The following is a 27,829-nucleotide window of genomic DNA, read 5'->3' on the forward strand; positions in this document are numbered from 1 at the left end:
CAAGTCTCACGCCCCATCTCAGAAATAACTAGCTAACAATAAGCTACAAATAACAGATAGTAAGACGAAAGTATATTTTATTCAAAAATCCCATTGAAAATATGTGGATGGCACAGAAATAATGAAATAAATATATATATCCAAGACAAGGCAGGCAAGATCAAATTTAACAACTATTTTTATTTTCAATTATCTTCACGCCCCCTCAAAAAAATGTCTGCGTAGTAATACCACACATAAATATTGAGTGAATTAGAAAAAACTGCCTTAAGATTTTATTAGCTCAAACATCAACTAAGTGTCACAAGCAACTCAACCCAATAAATGACTTTCAAGTCAAAACATCATGTGGCTATAGGACATATGGTTTATGTCAGCTGGGACAAATGCTTTGCTTGTGCACCAGTGTATTAGTTTATTTCACTACACAAATCACCACATTTTATTCTCGACAACATCAGGTATTCCTGAGTGTGTGTACCAGATTAGGGTTAGGGCATAATTTTATTCTGATTTTCCTAATTTTAGTTTTACGAGTTCAGGAACTGTCCGTGTTAGCTAATAGAATATACCCCCTGCCCAAGGGTTTCATTCCCTCTACACAACTTGATGTAAAGTAGGCGAATAAAATTACGGTAGTTACCTCCATATTACTACACACACTTCTGGAGGATTGGAGGATGCAATTGAGTATAGAAATAGTTATATAGTTCGAATGGGCTTCTTCCATAAAGGGCATATTGCTGCAGCTTACCATGCATGAGTTTACAGCTTCAAATAAGCACATAATTATCCCAACATAGAATTCGAACCTGCGAGCCACACAAGGTTATTGGAGAGGCTGTGGCGAGAGTATCCCAAACGTTTAGCATGATGCGCCACACCACATAGACGGTGTAACAAATATGGTTAGATAATTGGGCATTTACATACAATTCTATTTTTTAGACAGGCAGGAGAAGAAAAGCCAGAGTTCCTCGACAACAATGAAAACAGAGGAGAAAATGCACCAGTGATTAGACCAGTTCAACCTGTGGCAGGAGACTCAAATAAGGCACCGATGGCACCAATTGGTGGCATAAACACAGGCATGGACAAACAAAATGACATGCCAGATAAAAACGTAATGCCACAACATCAGGGTGGTGGTGAAAAAGTAATGTTAGGGAGAGAGATATTGTCTGATGATCTTGGCACACCACAAGTGCAGGGTGACATTAATGAAGCGGCACAACATATAGTGCCACAAAATAATCAACAGGTGCCACAAAATGATGACATACTCTTGTCAGAAGATAGGCTTCATGTTGAAACGGAAGAGAAACCTGTTATTAGGCAAGAACGAGCTCTTGGAGGAGATTCTCCAGAAGAAATAGACAAAGAAATTGAAAAAGAACTTTCAAAAACAGAAAAAGAAGACTCAAGAGTAAATAATGAGAAAATTTTAGAGAAATCAGAGGATAGTTTTAATTTGAATGCTAAAATTATTGAAGCAGATATCCAAAATGAACAAGGGCAAATTAGGACCCAAAATGGCGATCTTGAAAATGATCAGGGTGAAAAACTAACTCAAAATGATGAAATTGAATTAAATTCCCAACATTCAGATAACAGTATTAATAATCCTATAGAAGCTAAAAATGCAAAATTAGAGAATCCATCCCCAGACTCAAACGACCTTGACAAAGCTCTTGATGAGACGGTCAAGGTCGAAGCAGAAAAAATGATTTCTGATTGTTTAGAAGACGATGAAAAATGTTGGCAAGGGAAAGGGAAAATGAGGGAATTAAAATCTCTGGATCAAATCGATCTGTGATAATTTATTCGAAGTTAGATATGTGCTACTGATGTTCATTTTTCCCGGATTCAGATTTTTCTTGTTTAGTCATGCTTTTACTTTGTTTTAAATGCTAGATTCGATTCTCAAAAAAGCAAAATGTAATACAGGGTGTCCATAAAGTTTTGAATATTTTTTAAATTGCAAAGGGAATTTATCGATACCATATATTGTTTTGGTCCTTATGGATGTATTATTAAATGAAGTAAAAATACTTAAACAATTACTGATTTAAATACAACAAACCTGGTTAAGATATATCGAGAACTGACTTAATAACAAAATTAAAATTGTAAAGGGACTTTATGGACACCTTGTTATTTATTTGAGACCACATACTTGCTGCAGTCAGGAAAATTCTTACAGGATTCAGATAAATTATTTTACAGTTTGCTTTTACTGGTTGAATTAAAAAAAATGAATTAGGATCTCCAAACTAAGCTAGTATATTACTAAGATATCTTTGTATTCGAAATTATGTTTGAGATGATCCTGTTAAAACCAGGGAAAATGATTTTCTGGTCTATTTATTATTAGGGCTCCACGCTAGTGATCATAACCCTTCTAGGTGGGGAGACTGAGCATTAAACTTCGGATGAATTTTGTTTGCCAACTCAATATTTTATAACTCTGGATCATTTGTTTCTTATTAAAGCCAAATTATTGCAATATTGGACTTAAAATATCAGAGTAACCACGGGCCTGGCAACCATCAAGCAGTACATATCTTTTCCAGTATACAATACCCGAAGGCTTCAATTTTATTTGTTTTTTGGATCAATAAAGTTTATTTGTTTTATATTTTATATCAACTGAGACGAATTATGAGCCATCCTACATTTATTTCTACTTTTATTTTAACTTCTCTTTCGAGTCACATTAATAAGGTTAAGCAATGTTCCAGAATTACAGTCGGAAATATAGTGGAGATACTTACTAAAAGTTAATTAATTGAAGCATAAGGGTGTGTGGCATGTTAAATATAAAGAATTCTATTTGTGGAGAAAAATAAATAATTTCATGACAAAAAATTGTGCGTTTTTGCTTTTGAAAAATTGAAATTTTAAATGTATTTTGCGATACTAAATCTCAAAATTATGATTTTTTTGGATAGTTGGATTATTTCATTAAAGCAGTGCTTTTCAAGCGTCAATGATTCATGGCTCCCCTCCAAAAACGATTGTGGCACTCTGCTTTTCTATAAAAATACCTTGTCCTGCTTATAACACATTTTCATCAGTATTTGTGCTTCATGGCTAAATAATATGAATCCTGCAAATGAATAAATAAATGTTTTACTGTCAAAAATTTAAACAAATCACAGTTAATTTAGTTTACGTTAATGTAGTCATCAGAAATTGTAATTTGTAAAAGGGTTTGCTTGTGCCCCCAGATAATCCCACTGTTGTTAGCCCAGTTTAAGAAACCCTGCATTATGGAAAAAATGAGCATTTTCAGATATGTTGATATTCTGACTTTTCAATACATTAGTTCTCTTTCAAAAAAATTTTTTTTCATTATATGAAGTTTGTGTTGTATTATTTACATTATAATACAGAGGATACAATAGTTTAAGCCTAACTTGTCCATATTTTTATGTGCTGATTATACATAGTTATGCTGGCATTGTTTGTAAGCTTCATCAAATATGATTTCGAATAAGAATATCTCAATAGTTATTTGTTCGAGTATTTTTTGGCCTTGTTTTTCTGTTTTTTTTTTATTGGTGCTTCTGACGGTGTAAACGTCACAAATTCATACTTGGCTAATGGGTAAATTATATGTTTGTTTTGAGACGGACAGAAGTGGTTTTTGGAATTATTTGCTTTCAATTTTCATTTCTTTCTGTTATTTTAATCATATAAAAATACAAAAAGAGGATAAAAAGGGATGCGAGGTTGGTTGAAGGTTGAAAATCTACCAACAATCCCAGACACCAGGTTGGAAATAATTTTAGGTTGGCTACAAGTTAAAAAAAATTGGGCTTCAATTCCAGCCCAAAGTCCATGAAAAAAATCAAATTTTGATATCGAATTTGGCTTATGTAAGCCTTCTTTACTAGACTGTTGATTCTTGAGTCTCTCAAGTGAATTCTAATCACCATCGAAAGTTTGAAATTTCGGCTCCAGGACAATCACAATTTCGACTTCAGACATGAGTTTCAAATATGACTCTGACTCCAGTAAAACTTGTCACTTCACAGCCTTGGATCATAAAATATCCTTCAACACCTGTCCATCTCTCAAAAATATGAAAATTACCCCTATGCTGAGTATGATTTTGTGTCAATTTTTGAATAATCGGTACTTCGGAAATGCAGTATCTGGAAAATATAATTTTATCTTTATATTTGAATAATTTGGTAATAATGAAGCAGTACTTACTTCATTTTTGTGACGCCAAACTTTTACAATTTTTTTTTTGTCAATTTTAAATTAAGTTACTGAGCTATTTTCAATAGCCATAGTCTTGTAGAGCAAGATTGTGGGTCTCTCTCACTTGAATTGCGCAATTGTTCTGAATACTTTTGTATTGGTGTTTTATTTGATCATTAGGTGAATTAATTTGGTTGGTGAATCTCGCTCTAGAAGTGTGTGTACCAATATGGAGGTAACTAATTTTGTTCGCCTACATCAAGTTGTGTGAAGGGACTGAAACGTATAGGCTACTACTTGGCTAACACAGACAATCCTCGAACTTATAATAGAACTAAGAGACAGAAAATCGGAATAAAATCATGTCTTACCCCTAACCTGGTACACACACTACTTTCACTTTTGCTAGAGCATCCTTGCATTTATATCATCAGGATCGACCAAGGCAAAAGCATAAGCGAATGATAAGTGGCTTAAAACTAATTCTATATATTTCTCATATCAAATATTACCAAGTTAGAATGTATTTGATGATTCGACTTGTATTGGACATCCCTGGCTTCTCGTTCCTTATTAACACTATGCATTTAGTTAGCTCGGTTTGGTTATGCTTGTATGGTTTGTGCAAATCGTTTCCTGGAATGCCAGGTTTCAAAGATATCTTTATTTTATTTCAGCTTTTGCTTCTATGTTTGTGTGTTTTAAATTGTATTGAAAGCCGACTTGAGAAATATAATTTTGCTTTGGAAAATCAAGGTTTAAGACCGAGATGGCCGGAGTTTCAGCTGTGTTGGAGACAATTAATTCTGTGGCAAAAAGGTTAACATCATAGCAATGGAATTGTACAACAAAAATGGGTGCTCCCGAAGTATTGAACCGCACAACCTGAACATAGTATGTGTACCAGGTTAGGGTTCAGGTTGTGCGCCATTCGGTATACATACTTCCGGAGCGCCAAAAAATGTTTGTAAATTTGAACACAATGAAAATATGCCGACGTGTTTTCACATCGGGGATAGCTTTATTGGATACATAATGGACCTATGAATAGTTTTGTTAAATTATTGTTTTTGAGGAGAGAATATCTTCGAACCCTTGGATTTAAATTATCATTACTCTGAATGTGGTAAAAGTAGTTAGAATGCTGTTACTTTGTTTCATATTTCCTTTAGAGTTCTATGGGACCGTTTTTATTAACACGGTGGTTACACTTTCATCACCTTTGGAAACATAGTTCACCACTCTCGTCTGCCGATGGTCATACCATGTGTCAATAATATTTAAGTTTTGCTTTATTGTTTTACAAACGGTTGCAAGACCGTACCTGTAGGTCTGGAATTATGAAAAACGATTTAGATGGCAAAATTTTTCATTGTCTTACATACCGGTAGGCTTAATCCTAGCTTAAAGTCTGTAATCCCGGTATGCCTTTTGGCAGCCCTGCCAATGTGGTAGCGATTTCAAACAGGGTTAATGGACGAGTTGATCTAGCAAAGTAGTTGAGAGTAGACCAGTTCACATTTTATCGCAGATTTCCCGTGTGAGTTCGCAGGTTCGAATTTTGTGGAGGTAGCTATGTGGGAGAAGATTGCTGGATTCATCGCCACCCAATCGTGGTTCACGTAGCCTCAAGTCAGTTACAGTTTCCTGCGCCATCTAGTACATGCACCGGAAAAAATAACTGGTTGACTAATCCCATAACAATACGAGAGGCGTGGTTCGCCCGTATGATTCAACCGTCCATATGTACTTTCCTCTAACCGGGATAAATATAAAAATCCTTATCTATGTGGAGCAGGCAAAGGCGTGCCAGACTTTTCTTCTGCCTAGGGCGAGTTTATGATATTGATGCCCCTTATATCGAACTTTAAAATTTATTCGGGGGATGAACAAACTATGGCTATTGTTGTACATGAGAATAAATAAAAGGCCAAGTAAGAGTGAAATGTTTGTATTATTGATTAATTATTATTATTATTAATTATTGTATTATGATTGTCAAACTATGCAACAAACTCAGATATATATATAAGATCAAACTCAGTTATTACCAATAAGCAAGTCACTTAATTCGAATTCCAATCGCTCCTTTGCTGTCTACAAATGTTTGGACGCGATCAACTAATGGCCACTGGCCAGCGAGCACATTGGCGGGAAAAGACAGTCGGCTATTCCTGGCTCGCATTCAGTCACACAAAACTAAATGTCAGATGAATCTTCCGTATTAATCTCAGAAGATCCTATGAAAAAACATCTTCCATTCCTTCATCCTTGTTCCCACCCTTCATAACCAATAAATTACAATACCTACCTCAGTATCAATCCCCTAATTTAAATATATTATACTTGAACTGTTACCAGTAGTATTTAATAATTTATGTCTTCTGAACTAGGCCTACAATTTGGCAATATTTTGGCATGTCTTTGTTAAATGAAAAAGTTTAGCCCGCCTCTTCATGCACTCAACTTTGGCAACCTTGGTTGGGCAATTTGGCATTTGACTCCAATTATAATCAGCTTGACGAAATCATTTTTTTGTCCTCATATTAAATACGGTTCACTCTTGTTTGGGATTTTTTATAAAATTGTTTAAATGGTGTGGCGAACAATTCTTATCATTTTTTATTATTCTAATTTCATTTTTACGTGTTTATTTATTCATTTTTTGGTTACCATATAATTTATCTAAAGCTTCTCTCATTTTTCACACCCTGATTTCATAATCAGTTTTTATTAATTTGTTTTTATCGACCATTTTTTCGCTTTTTTGCTGACTATGGAGTCGAAATAAACTTATCTTTTACTGAAATAAAAACACATCGACAAAAACGTGTGATAACCTGCCTGCGGGGCCTCGTGTGAAATGGACTGCGCGACCCAGCCTGGATAGACATAAACAAAATTCCTAAACTTTTGTCAACTTTCAATTCAATTATTTACATTTTATCAACCTGTATCCGAATACAAAATCATGATCAAAGTAAGTTTATTCCACGAATCGTGCGTATACAAAATAAAATTGCTGGCAAAATCGTTAACTGAAACTTATACCTAGAAATGGTGCGGGGTTTGCTGTGGCCGCACAGTTTGAGGTGGCCAGGAGGCAGGCACTGCCCCTGTATTTGGCGCTATCCTTCTCTGGTAAAATCAAATTGATATCCTAATTACACAAGTGTAATTTAAAATGTCAATGTATTTTATTGCAAAGCGTATACGGTACAAAGAAACAGCAGTTTTACACTGGCATGATTATAAAGGTTGGTCGCTATAAAAGCAGAAAATTTGAAGGTCAGATTAGATCACAAATAAAATGCTTATAGGTAGGCTTACCATACGTCCCGCTTTAGGCGGGACAGTCCCGCTTTTCAGAGTTTTGTCCCGCCGTCCCGACAAGTCAGCCAAAAGCCCCGCTTTTGCGTTCAGCCATCCAGAATAATACACGAACATGTTCTCGTTACTGTTGTTTCTGTGTAGCGCAGCGCTAGCCTACTTACTGAGGGTGAATGCGTTCGTTCCCACTGATTCCAATTGATGGCAGACGTATCGCATGTAAAACCAATACTAATTAGTCTAAATTCGAATTATTTGTGCCGGTATCGTTAACGTCAATTCCATTCTATTTTTCGAACTGGACCCGATATTTGGGCAGAGAATATATATGCGCATGTAATTTCGATAACAATATGGTCAATAAAGACAGCCGGGACAGCTCTAAATGTAAAAATGTAGGCCTATGTAGTAAAATCGGAACAGGTGAAGTTACAAAATCACAGCTAAGTGGTTGTTGTCTTTTGAGGCGTCCCGATTTGAAGTCACAAAAATATGGTAACCCTACTTATAGGTAAAGGTTGAATAGGAACAATATCCCACAAGTTAACCTTCAAAGCGCTACACGAGTCTGGACTTGTAGGTTAAGACACTGCTCTGAAGTACACGAACCACATTTTGAGCATCCATGAGTGTAATACAACCTATGCCTTTAGAAGAAAACTTGTAAAAGTCATTCGTTGTAAAAACAAACTACCGGTATTAGTCAAATTTTCTGTTTTTCTAGCGACCACCCTTTATTAGGTCTTAGCAACCGTCAACCATTTTATCACAGGTCGGAGGATATACTTTCGTCGAAATCATTCTTTTAATGAGTTCAGCAGTTGCGTGTTCACAGGATCCTTCCTCGCCTGAGTATCCTTTACATCGGGCTGTTGTTCCTGTACCGGTATCAGTGCATTTGCATTCCCATTTAAGTTTCCATGAATGAATGTAACTGCCGGTTTTGCATCTCATCTGATTGCCGGCATAGGTAAACTGAAAAAACAACTGGACAACTGAAAAACTGGTTTTTGGAACGATTATGAGCAAAATTAATTCACTCAACAAAACTATTAGAAAATCGCAATTTTCACAAAACCCTCCCTCGTGCTAACTGATAACCGATGACTAAGAGACCAAATTGTGTATTGCCCCATAAATATATTATTATATTTGTATATGAAACCCTCGCACGGGTATCGATTTGGGAATCCAAATTTGAGGAAAAGTGACTAATTAATATGTGACATAACCTAATTTGGTTCTACTACGTAGCTTGTTACTTACCTAATTCGAATAAACTTTTTGATTTTTTGGTTTGGTTTTTGTCATCGTACCCATTTATACCAAAAGATAAAAATCTTCTTACCGTTCCATCACCGCGAATGTGGCTTCTAAAGTCTTTCCACGAAGTATTTATTCCGCAATCCTTGCCAATTTTGCAATTCCCACACTCACATGTTGGTAACGGATTCGACCATTTCCCACCATCTAAGCAAGTAATTTTCGAAGCCCCCTGTATGATAAAAAGTTGTATATCATTAATAATTTAGCCTTGGTCCGCAAAACTACAAGTCGAAATTGGCCGAAAGCAGTGGTCCTAAATTTTTTTCGCTGCGGCGCATCACGGAGGCCTCATTTTTCTGCGACACACCTTAACTATAGCGTTGATACATGGCACGGAAGTTCAACAATCTTGGTGAAGGAAAGTTCTTGAAACAGTTTGCAAGTTTACATACTGGTATATATTATTTCACATTCATAATTGGCAACAGCTATTAGTATTGAGAGTGCTCGGGAATGCTCGGTCATATTGTTTAATTACAAGGCCGGCTGAAACTCCTACATCCACACACCAAGAACACTAACACCTACAAAACAATTCATAGGTCCATAACGAACCATAGGTCGTTCCAATAAGTTTTTAATTTGTATATGTTGAAGCACAAAACGTTTGTGGCATCTTTCATGGTAGCCTACACTAGTTTGCCATGGCGCATAGTCTGGGTACATCTGGCCTAAAGCATACTCTTCGCCTGTGTGATGAAGGTTTTCACAAAATGGATATAATGTAATTGACTTCTAATTCGAGACTAAATGGGAAACTCCCAGTTGGCTCAGAACTTGGCACGAAATAGGAATACGAAAGATACAGAAATACAATAAACAACGTTCTATCGCAGTCATTATTCGATTCCCAGATAAGCTACTTTTTGTGATGAGCCATCTCTGATTCTATAACACATAACTCATTGTTTCTCTTACATATTGATAAGCACAATGTGTCCATTTTCTCAATAATAACTTCTGGCAGTGGCGGCGCGTAAATAGGGCCAACCGGGGCAATGCCCCGGTTGTTTTTTCGGTATAATAAAAAATATTCGAAAAATACCTCAATATCGGTTGCACAGACTGTCTACACTAGCCATATTCTCCCGACATGGTTCATTTTTCGCTCGCAAAGCCTTCGCCGAACGTCGACGGGGCGACGCCGATTTTGCCCCGGTTGCTCATTGTATATCGTATTCTCTCTTTTATCTTCCACTCGCCGCGTTTGTTTTCTGTTTCTTTTACTAAATCATCAGCGCCGATCGGGGCTAGCCCCGAAATTATGACGACACGATGCCGACGTTTCTTACAACAACGTGTTGACATATTCACGCATTCCTTCTCGTTCGTTGGTTGCTTGAAGAGTTGATAGTTTCCTCGCCTTCGTTTTTGTCGCTAGTTTCGCTATTTGAATCAGTTAGAGACCTTTAGTTCATTTGCTTTCGATTTACCACATTCCTTTTGAGCTCCTCACTTCTTTCCGGCTTCGCACTTCTAAGCCTTAGACCTCATAATGAATAAGGTTGATGCACTACTTCGCACTCCGTTTTCGCAGCTGCCGCTGGAACAAAAATTAGAGGTACAACGTCTTGGGCCTTATCAACCAAAAAATTGTTCACTGGAACAATCCCATGACGGAGGAAAGCGTCGGCGTACATTCTGCGCAGAAACTTGGTATAAAAAACAGGAATGGTTGTGTTACAGCGAGGACAAAAATGCACTTTTTTGTTTTTATTGCCTACTTTTTGCTACCGCCCGTGACTCACGTTGGTGTAAATTTGGTTTTAGAGATCTTAAACATCTTTCCGAGCGTGCCAGGGATCATCAATCTTCTATGGAGCATCTGGTCAATGCAGTAAAATACCGAACATTCGGAAATGTTAATATTGCAGCACAGTTGGATGAAGGACGCGCGGTTTCTATTCGTCGGCACAACCAAAACGTCGAGAAAAACCGCCATGTTCTCGGTCGATTGATAGATGTTTTGAAGTTCATTGGTTGTCACGAGCTGTCCCTCCGTGGGCACGATGAACGGGCTGGATCTTCTAATAGAGGGGTATTTTTGGATATGGTGGAATACACCGCATCCCTAGATACAGTATTGAGAGATCATCTTGATGCCGCAACTGTTTCGAAAGGGACATCTATCCAAAATGATTTGCTCGACTCAATGTATAAAATGTATTTACAACGTTTGGCTCTGGAAATTGAGAATTGCCAGTTCCTTTCGATTCAGTCTGACGAGACAACTGCCATCACGTGCGTTTCCCAACTGGCTGTGATTTTTCGGTTTGTGAAAGATGGTAAACCTACCGAGAGATTTCACAGCTTTGTACCAATCGTTGATCGCACGGCTTGCGGGATATCGGCTGTACTGAAAGAAGTGTTACAGCCTTACAACGCGAAGTCAAAATTGATAGCTCAAACTTATGACGGCGCGGCAGTCATGAGTGGGTCGAAACATGGTGTTCAAGTTTATATAAAAGAAGATTTTCCTCATGCGCATTTTTTACATTGTTATGCACACCAATTTAACCTCGTTATTAAAAATATGTGTCTCGATACCCCTCTCGTCCGTATATTTTTTGCAAATGTTTCGGGGTTTTCTTCATTTTTTCCGTTTCGCCGAAGCGCTCTGACCTCCTTCGCCAGATATGTAGCCGCCGTCTCCCAGCTTGTGCACCAACACGTTGGAACTTCCAATCACGCGTGGTGCAGGGCGTGTCCGAAATTAGGTCTGAGCTCATTGAGTGTTTCAATGGCATTCAGAGCTCTCCGGTTTGGGACGAACGCTCTGTGAGGGAGGCGGCAGGTCTAAAGCGTCTGCTAGAAGATGGTGAGTTTTCATTTTTTCTCGCTTTTTTCTCCACAATATTCTATCACGTGGATGTATTATACGGCGCATTGCAGTCAAGGCTAAAGGATGGAGCGTCTGTGCAGTCGTGTATTTCAGACTTCTGCGATGCTGTATCTCGTATCATGGAAACAATAAAATACGACGACACATGGAGTGCTTCTTTACGCCGCGGGCAAACAACGCAGCGTTTGATTTTGTCTGCAAAGGAATGCTGTGACATTCTGGTGAATCAAATAGGCGATCGTCTGCGCACTGAACACCTTGCCGCGTTCTCTTTGATGAACCCCAAAAATTTAACAAAAAAATTTGCACGTCAATTTCCCATCCATTTGTTGGCTACTGTCTCCAAATTTTACCCCATGATAAACGTGGGTAAATTGGAAAATGAATTGCGATGTATATACACCAATCAAACTTTTTTGAACATCACATCAACTTGCGCGCTCTATGGGTAGATAACACTCTAGTAACTACCTTTGCGGCGTCTGCAAAATTTTTGGACATCATTTTGACGACGCCTATTTCTTCCGCCGACGCAGAGCGAACATTCAGCACGCTGAAGCGTATTAAAACGTATCTCAGAAACACAATGAAGCAAGATAGATTAAATTCCTTGGCTGTTTTATCCATTCACAGAGACGTTATTTCTGGGATGCATGACTTTAATCAGCGCGTTATTGAGCATTTTGCTTCCAAGAAACCGCGGCGTGTTGCATATATGTTCAAGCAGTAGAAGTCTAGCAGCATATATCTATGAGTGAGCGACGCATGTCCTTATCTTTGCATTAACTTTCCTTTCTTCATAGTAACGTTTTAAATCTTATTTTAGGTTTTGTCTGCTTTCCCGAAGTTTCTGTTAATATGTCATTGTATTTATCTGGGTAAATATTGCCTTTCCTTTTGAAAGAGGTTTCAAAATTAACTATGTCTATATTTATTAATCCCTTGACTTGGACCGGTTTTGAAGACACTTTCTTATCGTTAAAAATTGTCGCTTTTGCCGATTGGTTGTTACCGATGGAATGGTTTTTATACTCATAAAATGATAGGAGAACTTACAGCGCTCATCCTGTCCCCGTAGATGGGGGTGACTTGGTCCCGCAGTAGCTTGCCCCGGTTGTCAAAATGACCACGCGCCGCCACTGAGTCTTCTAGTATATTTATTCAAAGCCTACCGGGCCCATATTTAAATCCAAACTGTCTCTGCTTTTTCTTTTTTATTCAAGTATTAGGAGCGAAGTCAATGGGACGTGTGTTCCTAGTGTCTAGATTCTAGAACAGTGTACTCGGTGATTTTTTCGAGCAGCCTATCGTCTTATTTAAAGCACAGAAAATACACACCTCTGTCATACACGGATTTGACAGCGAGAAATATATTCATACATACTGTCTTGTGTCAAATTACCTTTATTTCTCGATTTGGCAAACACTGTACAGTGCATACTGTTCCCGATTTATATGTCTTGTCGGAGCAAGTTACAGAACCGAACTCGATCCCAACCGGTGGATCGCATGCAGGAGTAGTGAGGCCTGTTAATTGAAAACTAAACTTAAAACAGTTCTAGTTAGTAACCCAGGATAGCCCAGGAGTTTTACAGGCGCAAGTGTGTGTACCAATATGGATGGAACAAATTTTGTGCACATATACACTCAGTTCTTTATTACTAACCTGGAATTTGACTTCTTGATAATAAATCCGTCAATAACGTTTCAGCTGCGTTCAGTTTCTCCGTCACCTCTTTCAACGATGTTTCTTGCTTTTGTTTCAATTCGTTCAACTCTTTCTTCATTTCTGTACATTAGGAAAAAAACAAAAAATTACACATTTACATTTTTTCTATATGAAATTATTAATATCATTGAATTTAAAACTTGAAATTTGAATCTTCAGGGTGTACAACCGTTACAGGAGGGCCAGATACAAAAATCTGGGGGAACCGCGGGCCGCACCTTTATTTAACATAGGCTTTCTAGTAGATGCAGGCACAAAAAAGTTGGTTATTGATATTATGATTGTTTGCCTCGCACAAGCTAGCTGTTATGGCATTGTAACGTCATAGACATAGATAATAAATTGGACTCCGGTATAGGCCTGGAATTACTCACACGTACCAGATTAAACTAAGTTAAAAACTCGTTTCGCGGGCCGCACAATTCCTCATTGCGGGCCGCATGTTGCACATCCCTGAGATAAAAGCGTGAGACTTGACAATTTTACATCGCAGGTTACACGTATCATCAGATTCCATATCCACCACATTACCAAGAATATTATAAATCGAGTAAGCAATGTCGAACTAGACAGATATCGATGCTGCTGATGAATAGTAACTCTTTACATATTAGTCAAAGCTTTTACATGACCCTAAATGCATGGCGCATATGTGTGGTATAAAAATATGGTTTTATTTCAGTGCTTGCGCGCAACATAATATCGGATTCGTATTTAATATAAAACGTTCGTAGAATAGTAGAGAAAAACATTTTGTTTGCCCTGGGTGGCACTGCTCGCTAACCGGCTTTGGTTCTCGCGACTTTCTTTCCCACTGAAACTGCCAAGTATCATTTGTGTCATCATTTCAATTTGTGTTCCGAAAACGAAAAAAAATAGATGTTATTTTACAGATATATTATGAACACACCTTGTTTAAATTTGGCCATTTCTGCCTCTAAGCCTTTACTTTTTCCAAGCTTCGATTTACAAGTTATAGGAAATTCATTTCTGTTCATATATCCTTCGATGTCAACTTCATTCAAACCTTTAGGAGTCGGATCGCACTGAGTAATCAAACAGCCTGGTTTAGCAGAACAATGAATGACGGTTTCATCGTCTTGACATATCACAGGAATGAAAAGAAGGGGGAAACAAATAATAAATCTCAGAGAAAACTTCTTCATTTCATCCGATATTATATGAAGCCTATTTTATTGATTCTATGCTGCGTTTAAAAGAGATGAATATATATATATTACAAGTTTATAATATTTAAAAATATTCTATGAGCAATATTAAATATATATTCTACCACCAAACATCGACAATACCCAATGCCTTTGATAATTGAGCATTGACATGGCCAACTGTAGAGTACATACATATTTATATATAATTATATAACATATGAAGCAGTTTTCAAAGATATTGATTTAATTTAATAATTATCTAAAGAATAAGATATGTTTTGTTATTATATTTTACAAATTTCCACTTTGAAAACTAACATTATAACGTCTCTCTTTATATATAAATGATCATGTTATGTGATATATGTCACAGCTTCTCCCTCCATCCATGCCCATTTCTCTAAAACTATTAACGGATTCGCTATTCTGATGCTGATCTGTACCGATAATCGGGTGAAATTCAGTGTTGAAAATAAGCCCCCTTTTCGTATTCCATGACTACATGCGAAACTACGAGAAAATGATATATTATATTCGGTGTCCATAAAGTCTCAAAATTGCAAGGGGAATTTATCGATACGCTATATTGTTTTGGCCCTCACAAGATTTATAAAATGAAGTATAAATATTTAAACAAGTAGGCTACTGACTAAAAAACAACAAACCTGGTTAAGATATACAAAAAATTAATTTCTTACCAAAAATTGAAAATTGTAAAAGGACTTTATGGACATCCTGTACATATAACTTTTCCCTTTAAACTAACAGCTAAACGCCTAAACAACGCGCTCAGTTGCACAAATACATGCGGTTATTAACTCTGCCTTTTTGAAACCAACAAGTAAAATTATAAATGCCACGACTGCTATGTTATTCGAACAAAAGTGAAAACTTCAAGCGTGTGTCTACCAAATAGCAACTGAGCGCATTATTGATTAATTTCTGATGGTTTTTATACCTTTCAAAATAACGCAAATGTGCCTAAAACTTCTGACAAAGTCTGCTTCTTGTCAAAGCTAATTTACCTCAAAATTAAAATAACTTAACTATTTTTAAACTGTTTATGTGACTCGATGAAACTGAGATTCTAATGATTCAGAATGAATAATCATTCTTGAACAGTAATCGTGTTTGAACTCCCGACTGTTTATGTCGCACAAAGACAGACTAAAAATTGTGGTAAATTCACATTTGCCTCACGGGAATATATTTCCTTATATTGGTTTGTTTACAGGAATACAAACTGTAATCCTTTACGGGTTTAAGATAAATTTCAAGTTATTATGCTCATTACTTATATGTTATTTCAGAATATAATCGAAATAACCAATTCTACAATGTTTTATTTTTTTGTATAATCAACGTCACTTCCTCAAATCGTCTTCAATTTTTCATTACTTGAAAATAGAATGTATATGTTGCCAGAAATTTCACCCAAAAAACTTTGACCTTTTCCTATTGTTGTTTTGCCTGTTTTTTGGTTGACGGAATACTAAATCTCTCTTTCTACCAAATGTCTTCTACGCGACAATCAACCTATTCCAGTATTAAGCTGCGCTTTGTAATAGCCTGAAGGATATATTTGGAAGTTACCTGTATCTGATTTCTTCGTAACTTCGTAATCATATTACGACACGTGGGGCAAGTGGGACGAGTGGGACACGACATTTTCGAGACACTGGGCACTGCCCGTGATTTAGTTGCCATTTTCTCCTCTGGTAAAATCAAAATGAAATCCTAATTACTCAAGTTTAATTCACATTGTGGTATTTTATTGCCAAGCGTGTAACCTACTGTACAAAGAACCCGCATTTTCACTGAAATGATGTCTCAGCAACCGTTAGCCATTGTATCACAGGTCGACGGATATACTTTCTTCGCAATCATTTCCTTAATGAGTTTGGCAGTTGCGTGTTCGCAAGATCCTTCCCCGCTTGAGTATCCTTTGCAGCTATGTCTTGTTCCTGTACCGGTATCAGTGCATTCGCATTTCCATTTGAGGCTCCATGAATGAATGTAACCGATAGTTTTGCATCTCATTTGATGGCCGGCGTAGTTAAACTGCAAATACAAGTCAAACAATTGAAGAGAAATTTAATAAATCGATAGATTTTCATATTTATCCCGGGCAGAGAAAAGCCCATAACACGATTCAGTAACGTGGCAAACCACGGACTCTCGCTCCGGTTATCGGAACGATTATGTAAAAAGTTGATTCACTTGCTACGTGTTCGATATGCTTCGACTTGAATGGCGGATGTTACCAGAACCGATCTCAAGTAACGAGAGGAGTCCCGAAATCCACCACCACTTAATTATTCTCCACGGGATTTCAACTTCGCAGGATACTCAGAGGTATATTTTTTTTTAATTTTTTTCATTTTTTTTGTAGGAAAAGCACTGTTACGACACACATACCATAGCCATGCATTCCATCCTATCAAAGTGTATTTATTAAAGTGTGTTTATTAATTGGGACCCACATGTGTTTATGTTACACAAGTTTGACACCCGAACGGTACCCGTTCGTGTCTTTGTCTTTTTTATTTTGAATATATGTTTGTGTGTCGATGGGCCAACTACCGAGACTGGAAATTGACAGTTATTTAAATAATAATAAGTTATGGATAAAACTGAATGCTGAATCGTCGCAGTAAACTGAACATTTTTCCGGAATGACTCTTTTAAATTTCTGTCATCGTTGACCCAGACCATCTTTTGTTCTGGGTTTCAAAGTCGTACCTGTTTTAGTTTTGATTTTAGTTAGTGCATCATTTCCATTTTAGGTTCGACTGTTAGAACAAAACTATTAGAAAATCGCAATTTTCACAAAAACGGATTATCGAATACCCGATGACTAAGAGCCCAAATTCTGTATTGCCCCATAAATATATTATATTTGTATATGAAACTCTCGCACGGGTGTCGATTTGGGAATTCAAATTGGTCAGTCAGTCAGTAGTTTATTTTTCACCAAAATGAAAATGCACTCACAGTGAACATAAACTTAAAAAAAAGTTGAAAATGACATTTCATGGTGAAAGGTAACGCAAAAAAACAAAGTTGGTTATCGAGCAGCGACACCTGTGATAAGAGTCTAACTTTGATACAAGTTTAATAGAAATAAGACGAACAATATATATATATAAATTAATATATCAAATATTAAAGTCCAAAAACCAAATTTGTTACAGAAAAGAGACTCCGGGCACCGTCAAGTACGGGAGGGGTAACCATGGGCAGCGAACAGCATAGCAACGACCAAAGTGAATATCACCTTGGCACAGTGACAGCAGGCTGGACTGGCTGGGTACAGTCATACTGGAAAAGCCGACGACGTTTGTGTGTGACTAGTTAATATGTGACATCACCTAATTTTGTTCTACTACGTAACTCGTTGTTTACCTAATTTTCCTGAACTTTTTGGTTTTTATTCTGCGATACCAATGTCATCGTACCCATCTTTACTAAAATATAAAAGTCTTCTCACCGTCCCATCACCGCGAATGTGGCTTCTAAAGTCTTTCCACGAAGTATTTATTCCGCAATCATCGCCAATTTTGCAAATTCCGCACTCGCATGTTGGTAACGGATTCGACCATTTTCCACCATCTAAGCAAATAATTTTCGTAGCTCCCTGTAAGTTAAAAGTTGTATATTATCAATAATTTAGCGTTGGTCCAAAAATACGAGTCGAAATTGGCCGAAAGCAGTGGTATTGAACTTTTTTGATGTGGAACATCAATGAGGTCTAAATTTTTCTTCGACACATTCTAACTATAAATAGCGTTGACACATGGCAACTATAGCTTGGTAGAGGAAGGTCCTTGAAACAATTTGCGATTGAACATACTGGTATAATATTTTACATTCGTAATTGACAAGAGCTATTAGTATTGAGAGTGCTCAGAAAGGCTTGTGCACATTTTCCTATTACAAGGTTGGCTGAAACTCCTACATCCACACATCTGTCGCTTATACTCGCAAGAACACTAACATAGTTACAAAACGATCCATGTGTCCATACCGATCCACAGGACGCGTCCAATAAGTTATAAGCGTTATTAATACGCTCGCCACTGCACCCATGATTGCCCTGCATTGGTTCGCAGGTTCGAATCCCGTGGTGGCTAATTATGCACGAGAGACTGTCGAGAGGATTACTGGACTCCTCGCCGCCGTATTACTTCTGGAACTGTCGACGTCGGGGTTTCACTGCTAGGAGGTCGCTAGTATATTTTTTCGAAGCCTACGGGCATATATTTATTCCCAATTTTGCTGCTTTCATTTTTTATTATTATTCAAGTTTTAGGAACGCTCCCTCGTGTTCATATGAACCTTTATCTACTGTGAATATTTTTCTTTTTTTTTCTGTTTGCTTTTGATAAACGAACTGAATTAAACTGGAAGCTGATAAGACGATGTAATTACACTACGTACTAGACGACTATCTTCGCATATAATTATTCCCGTTGGTTGGAGTCAATGGTACGTGTGTTTCTAGTGCCTGGCACAGTGTATTATGTGATTATGGCGAGTATCGTCTTATTTAAAGAACACTAGATACACATGCCAGGGTACTCCCGAAGTATGTAAACCAAGATGGCGGACACCGGAACGTAGTATGTGTACCAGGTTAGTGTTAGGCCATATTTTAGGTACAAATACTACGGAAGACACTTGGCTAGTCCCCAAACTCGTAATAGAACTAAAATAAGGAAAATTGGAATAAAATTATGGCCTAACCCTATCCTGGTATACATACTGATTGCGGTGTCCGCCATTTTGGTTCAAATAATTCGGGAATAACCTCCTCAGTCACACACGGATTTGACAGCGAGAAATATATTCATACATTCCGGAATTGTGTAAAATTTACCTTCATTTCTCGATTCGGCAAACACTGTACAGTGCATACTGTTCCCGATGTATATGACTTGTCGGAGCAAGTTACAGAACCGAACTCAACCCCACCTGGTGGATCGCATGCAGGAGTAGTGAGGCCTGTTAATTGAAAACTAAACTTCAGTTCTTTTTTCCCTGTTTACCGAGATTAAGACGGGGTGTTATTTCAATTTTCTTCCGGAAAATAACACTAGGGCTTATTTTCGGGGGATGTCTTTTATTTTCATTCATCAAAAACAAAATTACAAAGTAGAGAATTACGAGATTTTCCAATATACAAAATATGAAAACCTAATCATTTACTTATAAATAAGACGTTTTCTTCTCTCACACGTTTTAGAATATTCATTTCGTGTATGACAGATTTCTTGCTTCGACTAGGTCTTATTTTAAGCGGAGGGCTTATATTAAAGTCATTTCTTAAAATTCAGGCTAAGTCTTATTTTCGGGGAAACACGGTAGTAACCCGGGACAGTTCAGAAGTTTTACAATATATATTCGATTCGTGAGTTGGCTCTTGTTTACGCAAGCGACTAAAGGGCCTATAGCCAGCCATACGTCACTTTCATTTTCTAAGTTTGAAGAATTAATCATTTTATGTTCATTTTACGCGTGAAATTAGAGTCAAAGAGGGAGTGTCCAAATTATCCTGGGACAGAGTATTGAGTCCGGACGCGCAGGTTTTAGGAATCAATGGAATAGCCTTATAAAAATATAAGATAATATATATACTATGCTAAATAGGATATCTGAATTATTCATCGAGGGAAAAATGGACTCGATAAAACGGCTAATTTAGTAATTATGGTGACTTTTGTCAATCAGTTTATTGAAGTTGCGTATGCAAATAGAACAGGATTTACATATTTATCCCGGGGGAGAGGAAGCGAATAAGACTGCTAATCATGTGGCGAACCATGGCCAACCATTACCAGTCCAACACAATGTGTCAAATGACCAAATATGACACAATATTTGTTTATAATTAGGCCACCATGACCAATTCTTTATAATTGCCGGTTACAAAATTCATTGACCATGAACTGTTGCCAATATTTCACAAGTTGGTCGCCTAATTAAGCTTGGGAAACGCTCTTTGTATTGAGAAGACAGTAAATTGGTGTCAAAACATAAATAGCGTGAATCAGAAGCTTTATGGGCACTCCCGTAGCGTGAGTACCAGGTTAGTGTTTGGGCATAATTTTATCTCGATTTTTCCTCATTTTAGTTCTATTACTGTTCGGAACTGTCTGTGTTAGCCAAGTGAATATACCCCCTGCCCATAGGTCCAGTTCCTTTACACAACGTGATGTAAAGTAGGCGAACAAAATTAATTCTCCATATTGGTACGCACGCACTTCTGCATGTAGCACCGAATTTTCTACAGATATACACGCAGTTATTAATTTCTAACCTGGAATTTGACTTCTTGATAATAAATCCGTTATTAACGCCTCAGCTGCGTTCAATTTCTCCGTCATCTCTTTCAGTGATGTTTCCTGCTTTTGTTTCAAATTGGTCAACTCTTTCCGCATTTCTGTAATTGAAAATATTCACGTAATATTCTTGTACAGGAATTTCTAATATTATTGAATTTAAGATTGGATTTAATCGCATTTTGTTAAAATCGCCGATTGTTTTCTTCACGGGCTATTTGGGCCGTGAACACCTTCGCGTCGATATTCATTTTTCCAATATCACAAATTTCCATCAACATATGCATGTCTTATTTTGGTTCTTACACGGAATGGTGAATTTGTTGTGAAAAACCAGTCATTATATTATAATCATCGGCGACGAGATGCTAAAGCTAATAAAGTAGTAAATGATTGAAAAGCGGCATTGTAAACTACTAAAACAACTAAAACACAATAAGTTCTGTTTTAGGAGACCCGCTCCAAATAAAAATGCGGCATTTGAAGTAGCAATGTTTTGTATTTTTAGTCCACGCAACAGCCTGTTACATTGAACACATTAATTAAGCAAGATATTTCAAATTCCCGTATCGGTCGTGGATTGAATACTTTGCGTAATTGCGAATTGTACTTTTTGGGATTGTTTCACACACCTTGAGTTTTTCTTTTAGCGGCGACATCTTGAAAATAATCTTTAGTTGCAGTCAGAATAGCTCAAATCCCAAGGTAGTAAAATTCGAATCCAATCTATTCATAATCGGACATCTTATCGCGTGTTTTATTCTACAGATTGTCGAAGTATTTTATAGTTGGACTTTTATTTTACTGTAAATCGACGCAAAGGCGAGTTACGTTGAACACAATCAAATTAACATAGCAAGACATTTTAAATGTTCGCATCGGCCACGGATTAAATATTTTATGCAACGGCAAAATCGTTATCCGCTCGACCCGATTGATTTTTTTTTACCGAAAATGAAAATATAAACTTTACTTGACAGGTATACTTATGCACTCACCTTGTTTAAATTTGGCCATTTCTGCCTCTAAGTCTTTACTCTGTCCAAGCTTCGATTTACAAGTTATAGGAAATTCATTTCTGTTCATATATCCTTCGATGTCAACTTCATTCAACCCTTTAGGAGTCGGATCGCACTGAGTAATCAAACAGCCTGGTTTAGCAGAACAATGAATGACGGTTTCATCGTCCTGACATATCACAGAAATGAAGAGAATGGAGAAACAAATAATAAATCTCAGAAAAAATTTCTTCATTTCATCCGATATTATATGAAGCCTCTTTTATTGAATCTGTATTGTGGTTCCAAGAAATAAAACATTACAATTTTTTGATATTTTAAAACATTTTCTCGCAACACCAAGCATCATGCACGTACAAACGCATCAGTACTCCTATCAGTGAGACCTATGAATATACGCTTACAGATTGCATTAAGACGATCACTATTTAATAACCTTTGGTAACACAATCTGAAATAGTGGATCTCGTACTTTCATGATCGGTGGCTCGCATTCTAAAGACACCCAACACTCTGGTCTTCCTTTGAAATTAAACACTGTATACTGTCTTCGGCGCTCCCGTAGAATGTGCAACAAGATGGCGGATACCTGAACATAGTATGTGTACCAGGTTAGGGTTAGGCCATAATTTTATTCCAATTTTCTTTAATTTTGTTCTATTACGAGTTCGGAAACTATCCAAGTGACCACACCCTCGTAGTATTTGTAGCTGAAATTACGGCCTAATCCTAACCTGATACACATACTACGTTCCGGTGTCCGCCATCGTGGTTCACATACTACGAGAGTACCTTGTCTTCTTCTATCATATACGATCATGGTATATATTATTCTTATCACCATTCTCCGCCCTCCTTTCCCATTTGTTTGAGAGTACCAATAGGTTAGCTTTTGTGATAGGCTGCCGAATTAGACGGGTATTCGACAAAAGACCGTGTCGCATTACAATGATTACAATTAGTAATCATTCACAGGTAACCATGGTGGACTTTCGACTATTTTGGCCGCACTAATACAGAGTGGTACCTTAAAATTTGCCTTATGGGAAATGATATATGTTATTTCCTTGGTTGAATACAAACTGTAATTCCTGTACGAAGATATGGAAAATTGGTAGTTTTTATTTACTCATATCCTATAGTATAGGTACTTATTTTTAATATAAGTCTTTCATTATTTTAGAATATAGTCGATATAGCCAATTAATGCTCTATAATGCTCGTCTATTTTATACAGTCAACTTTACCTCTGGACATTGTGCACCATAGTAAATATGACAGACCTAATCCTCATGTCTTTGCCGAAATCACTGTACGTTACTCTATTTCTACAAACGAAATAAACCTGAATTTTGCTGAATTGCTGTTCTTGTTGGGGTATTGTTGTCGTGAAATGTCGCTTTTCTTCGTAAGTACTGGGCCAACCGACTTAAGATTTTAAATTTCACGACCTAGAGTTGACTTTCACTCGGCAATCAACATATCTCAATCTCAGTACGAAGCTACATCTTGCAATAGCCTGAAGGATATATTTGAAAGTTTCCTGTATCCGATTACATTAAACTTCGTGGTTAGATTAAAGTTATTTATAAAGGTTGAAGCCGGCTGTTCATAATGTAGAAAGGAATGGCCAAATCATAAAAAAAACATTTGCGTCTGAAAAATCAAATTCTTATACTGTAAAGGCAATTAATCACGTGAAAAATGTATTTGCGACATTCCTCAATCGATTTTATTCGTAATCATACTAATGTATCATCCATAATTTCCCTTATTAGCCAACTATTTACTTCCGTGTTTAGCAAATTATTTTTCGTTTGTAACTTCGTTTTGGTTATTTAGCAATCTTATGCTTTGTATTGGGTAATCCACTCTCCAGTTGTGAATGCTTTTAAATCTTCTTTATACATATTAAATGTTGTAACTGGTAAACATTTATTTTATGATGTTTTAATTCACGTAAATTGAAATTATTAGAACTCTTGTAAACATATGCCCAAAATTCAACTTGAGTAGTTCCAAAACTCCTTCAACTTTACTCGATAACCAAAATCAATAAATATATTTTTTAAAAGGTAATGTTATAATTAGAGCTGGGAATGGTTAACCGGTTAACCGATTTCAGATGGTTAACGGTTATGATTTATTTTAACCGTTAACTGACATCTCGGGTACAAATCATCTTTATACCGTACAATTTCGTTAAATATGATTACGTCATCTCAAATTTATCTCTTGCGGCGTTTAATTTAAAAAAATATTACTAACTGTGTGGGTAAGGACTCAATGAATGTAAAAAATAATGGAAGTACCAAGATTGCTGATAATGAAAATTTACAATGATAAATTCAGAATCAGTTTTTGGTCGATTTCGAAATATATTGTTCACGATTTCATTGCAAAATCGGATATTCAATGTCATACAACAAGTGCGCACTTGATCACGCTTTTCTTTATGAAATATATCTCGAAATAGAATTTGCACATCAAACACTGAAAATTTGTCACATAAATGACGTTTAACAACGGAATCGGGTTTTCTTAAATATTTCCACATGCCCGAACCACGCTGCCTATCTATTGCAGCAGAGGAATCATGAAACTATCTCAATTCGTAAATAATTTTGAGCGATACCGGGATAAAAACACGCGAAATTGCGTTATAACCAATGTGACGTAACAAGCTGAAATTATAATTATTACGTCAAACGTCACGCGGCGGTTAACCGGTTAATTTTAATCGGTTAACTTTAAAGTGTTTTCCCTGAAATTCCCAGCCCTAGTTATAATAGTAAATTCTATGATAATTCATCAAATGAGTAAGGAGCGATTGTCGCAGGAGCGATTGTGGTTGGGGTTGACTTTAATGGGCGAAGGTTCCTATCGCCGCTCCCTACAGTTTATATAGGGATATATATATATATAAAGTGTTGGTTAGGCTACTTTATTCTAGTTGAAATGATGACTGTATTTTGATTGGCTAATAAATCCCTTTTTCTCTCTCTTTTTCACACTCGTTTTCGTGAAGATTCGCCGTCGATAATTTTTTTGCTGAGGAGCATTGAGTTATCCGATTCAGTTATCATTTTCTGTCGTCGGGATTAGCTCACATTTTTGTTCGTCCGACCGGACGATTCAAATAAAACATATTCATTCAGAAAATTTAGGAATAATAGTTTTGAAATTTTACGGTATAAATAGAAATACCACCCTCTTTTTGTCTCTTCAGAAGTCTCGCTTATTTCTGTATATTGTGTAACGGTAATTTCATGAATAGATCAAAATACCAGCAACTCGTATAATGAGGATCGCGAGATGGCAGTGATGAGTTGGAGTACAACAAAACATGACTGTTGCCACAAAATTAGCGTTTATCCATGGGTATATTTTTTAAAATTAGTAAGTTTTTAGGCATTTCGATAAATTTTACTTTCAACATATCTAATAATTATGCAAATTGTGTATTTATTATGTGTCAATTAAAAATGAAATATTTAAGAAATCATTTGTATTGTGTTAGCTAACTTGTTAAATAATCCCCCTTCTTATATTACGATATCTTTGGAACTGTTATGTGTAATCCATCAAATATTTGTTGTAATTAATTAAGGTAAAAATCTATAGCGGCCTTTTTTTTCCTCATGATATCTGAATGTCTTGTCTTAATAGAAATTTTTCTTTTTTTTATGGGTCGGTCGACGTAGTTGACCTTGCAGTCTTGCGGCCCCCTCCCGAATATATTCTATGATTTATTTATTTTTACAGTTATTGAAATTTTACATTTTTTTGATACATTGGGAAAATAAATCATTTTCTCTCTCTCATTTCTGTTTTAGTGAAAATCTATCATCACTAAAAAATCGTCAGCAAGAGAACTCGATGACATCTGACTGGTGACGCAACGACTTGTTTCTCGTCTGGTACGGCAGTCGCTTCCTGACTTTCAGGAGAGGTGTTTATCGTTCGTCTAATTCCGCGACGTTGTTTGTAATTCTTTATTTATTATTATCTAGTTTTAAAATAACTCTATTAAAATGTCAGAACCTTTGACACTCGAGCAAGACATTACAAGGGCGATTGAATTGATCGATAATTTACAAAGTCGAGGGCAGGTTCCATCGGATAAAATCCTAGCGTTGAAAGCCGTTTTGCAAAGTGACTTTTTACACGCTGTTCGTGAAGTCTATGAGCATGTTTATGAAACTGTGGACATTACCGGGAATCCTGAAATAGCTGCAAATGCCACTGCTAAGGCCACAGTTGCTGCTTTTGCAGCCAGCGAAGGACATGCCCACCCGAGAGTTGTAGAATTACCTAAAACAGAGGAAGGACTTGGATTTAATGTCATGGGAGGTAAAGAACAGAACTCTCCAATTTATATTTCTCGTATTATACCCAATGGGGTAGCAGATCGCCATGGTGGCTTAAAACGTGGCGATCAACTTTTATCAGTCAATGGAGAGTCCGTTGAAGACGAATGCCATGAGAAAGCGGTTGACCTTCTCAAAGCTGCCATCGGAAATGTTAAATTAGTTGTTCGATATACTCCTCATGTTCTAGAAGAGATGGAGCAACGATTCGAGCGACTTCGTCTATCCAGAAGGCAACAGCATACCTCAAACTCTGGCTAATTCCATTCAGTTAGTTGTCCAACATATTTTAAGCTGCTAATGTTTTTATTGATGTTTTCTTGATTTTGTTGACTTGATTTTCTATTTGATTATTTGTTATGATATTGTTGATGAGGGTATGGTCTATTTAGCTGTATTTTACAACTCAAAATGCAGAAATTGAAAGATTATGGTTATTCCAAATAGTGTTGCTTCTCGCATATAGAATATTCGAAAACTTGTGTATTCAAAATAAATTTTTCTATTTATTGATATATGCTCAATTTTGCTCAGAAACTTATAAAATATATCAAAATATTGAAATCCAAAATATTACATTGAATTTGAATTTTTCTTCAAACTTTGTTAGACTGAATATGTTTGAAAATTTTTGATTTGATTTGATATAATCTACATTGGTACGATTTGGACTGCTTGGACCACATCAATATGGTATGATTGAAAGAAATTGTGATGAATTTCTAATGCTCTGAAGCTAGTTATTATTTTCTTGAATAGCGTTTAGTTAGATCGTACCAAAGAATTCATACCCACTGAAATTCAGAATTTGCTGAGTAAAACTATTGATCAACTAATAGGGGTAAAGTCAACTTTTAATAAATGCACCAATGCCTTTGTTACTTAAGTATAAGTACCTACCGGTAAGTAACAACTGCATTGGTTCATTTAGTATCAATTGTCAATGGGGGAAACAGTTTTAAATAATCCTATTCATATTGAGAAATCATACTTCATTGATTACCAAGGAAGGAAGGTATGGTTTACCCATTTAGACACTTTATTTATGCTTTTTTTATTCTCTGCACATTGCGAGAAATTTACAAAAATATAAAGGTGTGTAGTGAGAAGATCTGACCATAAATCAAATTCCTTTATGAAACGATCTATGTCACAAAGTGCTGCTTTTATATTATTTTATGCATTTATGTTGCCTGTTGGACAAATCATTCCAAATTACAAGGGATCAATAACATCAGACAAGCTACTAATCATGTTTAATTCATAGTGTTAACCTTTTTGTTTAATATTTCATTTTTTACCTGTATGGAAATCCATTAATAATGGCAGAATATTCTAACCTTGAGCATACAATATTGATGCCGCTAGTCAAAATTCTTGCTCCTCTGGTCAGAGTGACTTCAATTTGTTTGTATATCAGAGCAATCTGTAGTACTGACTTCATATTTACTAACCTCAAACACTTCTTGTGAAATTTTGACGCTCAAG

The 27,829-nt window shown here is 36.5% G+C and overlaps 4 protein-coding genes across 5 annotated transcripts in view; 2 read left to right on the forward strand and 2 right to left on the reverse strand.

The window, feature by feature from the left end:
* LOC120340647 (putative sodium-coupled neutral amino acid transporter 10) overlaps positions 1-5,000 on the forward strand; it is a 31,823-nt gene extending 26,823 nt beyond the window's left edge. Inside the window, exon 18 of one of the 2 annotated variants that reach the window (XM_078119788.1) lies at positions 949-5,000. In XM_078119788.1, the coding sequence (XP_077975914.1) occupies positions 949-1,816 (868 nt within the window). In that variant the 3' untranslated portion in view covers positions 1,817-5,000. The remainder of the gene's footprint in view (positions 1-948) is intronic. The other variant, XM_078119789.1, reaches the window with a different exon arrangement.
* A 2,292-nt stretch (positions 5,001-7,292) lies between these two features.
* LOC120340925 (P-selectin-like) lies at positions 7,293-14,639 on the reverse strand. Its single transcript, XM_039409326.2, has 5 exons — positions 14,350-14,639; positions 13,377-13,499; positions 13,113-13,237; positions 8,891-9,037; positions 7,293-8,517 (listed from the first exon to the last, which is right to left on the reverse strand). The coding sequence occupies exons 1-5, from the start codon at positions 14,603-14,605 to the stop codon at positions 8,287-8,289; spliced, it is 882 nt and encodes a 293-aa protein (XP_039265260.2). The 5' UTR covers positions 14,606-14,639; the 3' UTR covers positions 7,293-8,286.
* A 1,747-nt stretch (positions 14,640-16,386) lies between these two features.
* LOC120340926 (uncharacterized) lies at positions 16,387-22,238 on the reverse strand. The gene is made up of 5 exons (XM_039409327.2): positions 21,951-22,238; positions 20,931-21,053; positions 19,491-19,615; positions 18,102-18,248; positions 16,387-16,672 (listed from the first exon to the last, which is right to left on the reverse strand). The coding sequence occupies exons 1-5, from the start codon at positions 22,204-22,206 to the stop codon at positions 16,442-16,444; spliced, it is 882 nt and encodes a 293-aa protein (XP_039265261.2). The 5' UTR covers positions 22,207-22,238; the 3' UTR covers positions 16,387-16,441.
* A 3,643-nt stretch (positions 22,239-25,881) lies between these two features.
* On the forward strand, positions 25,882-26,797 carry LOC120341459 (protein lin-7 homolog C-like). Its single transcript, XM_039409967.2, has one exon. It carries the CDS (start codon positions 26,006-26,008, stop codon positions 26,600-26,602), a length of 597 nt encoding a protein of 198 aa, XP_039265901.1. The 5' UTR covers positions 25,882-26,005; the 3' UTR covers positions 26,603-26,797.
* Positions 26,798-27,829: the final 1,032 nt, after the last annotated feature.

The sequence above is a fragment of the Styela clava genome, chromosome 14 (assembly GCF_964204865.1).
Source record: "Styela clava chromosome 14, kaStyClav1.hap1.2, whole genome shotgun sequence".
Classification (NCBI taxonomy): domain Eukaryota; kingdom Metazoa; phylum Chordata; class Ascidiacea; order Stolidobranchia; family Styelidae; genus Styela; species Styela clava.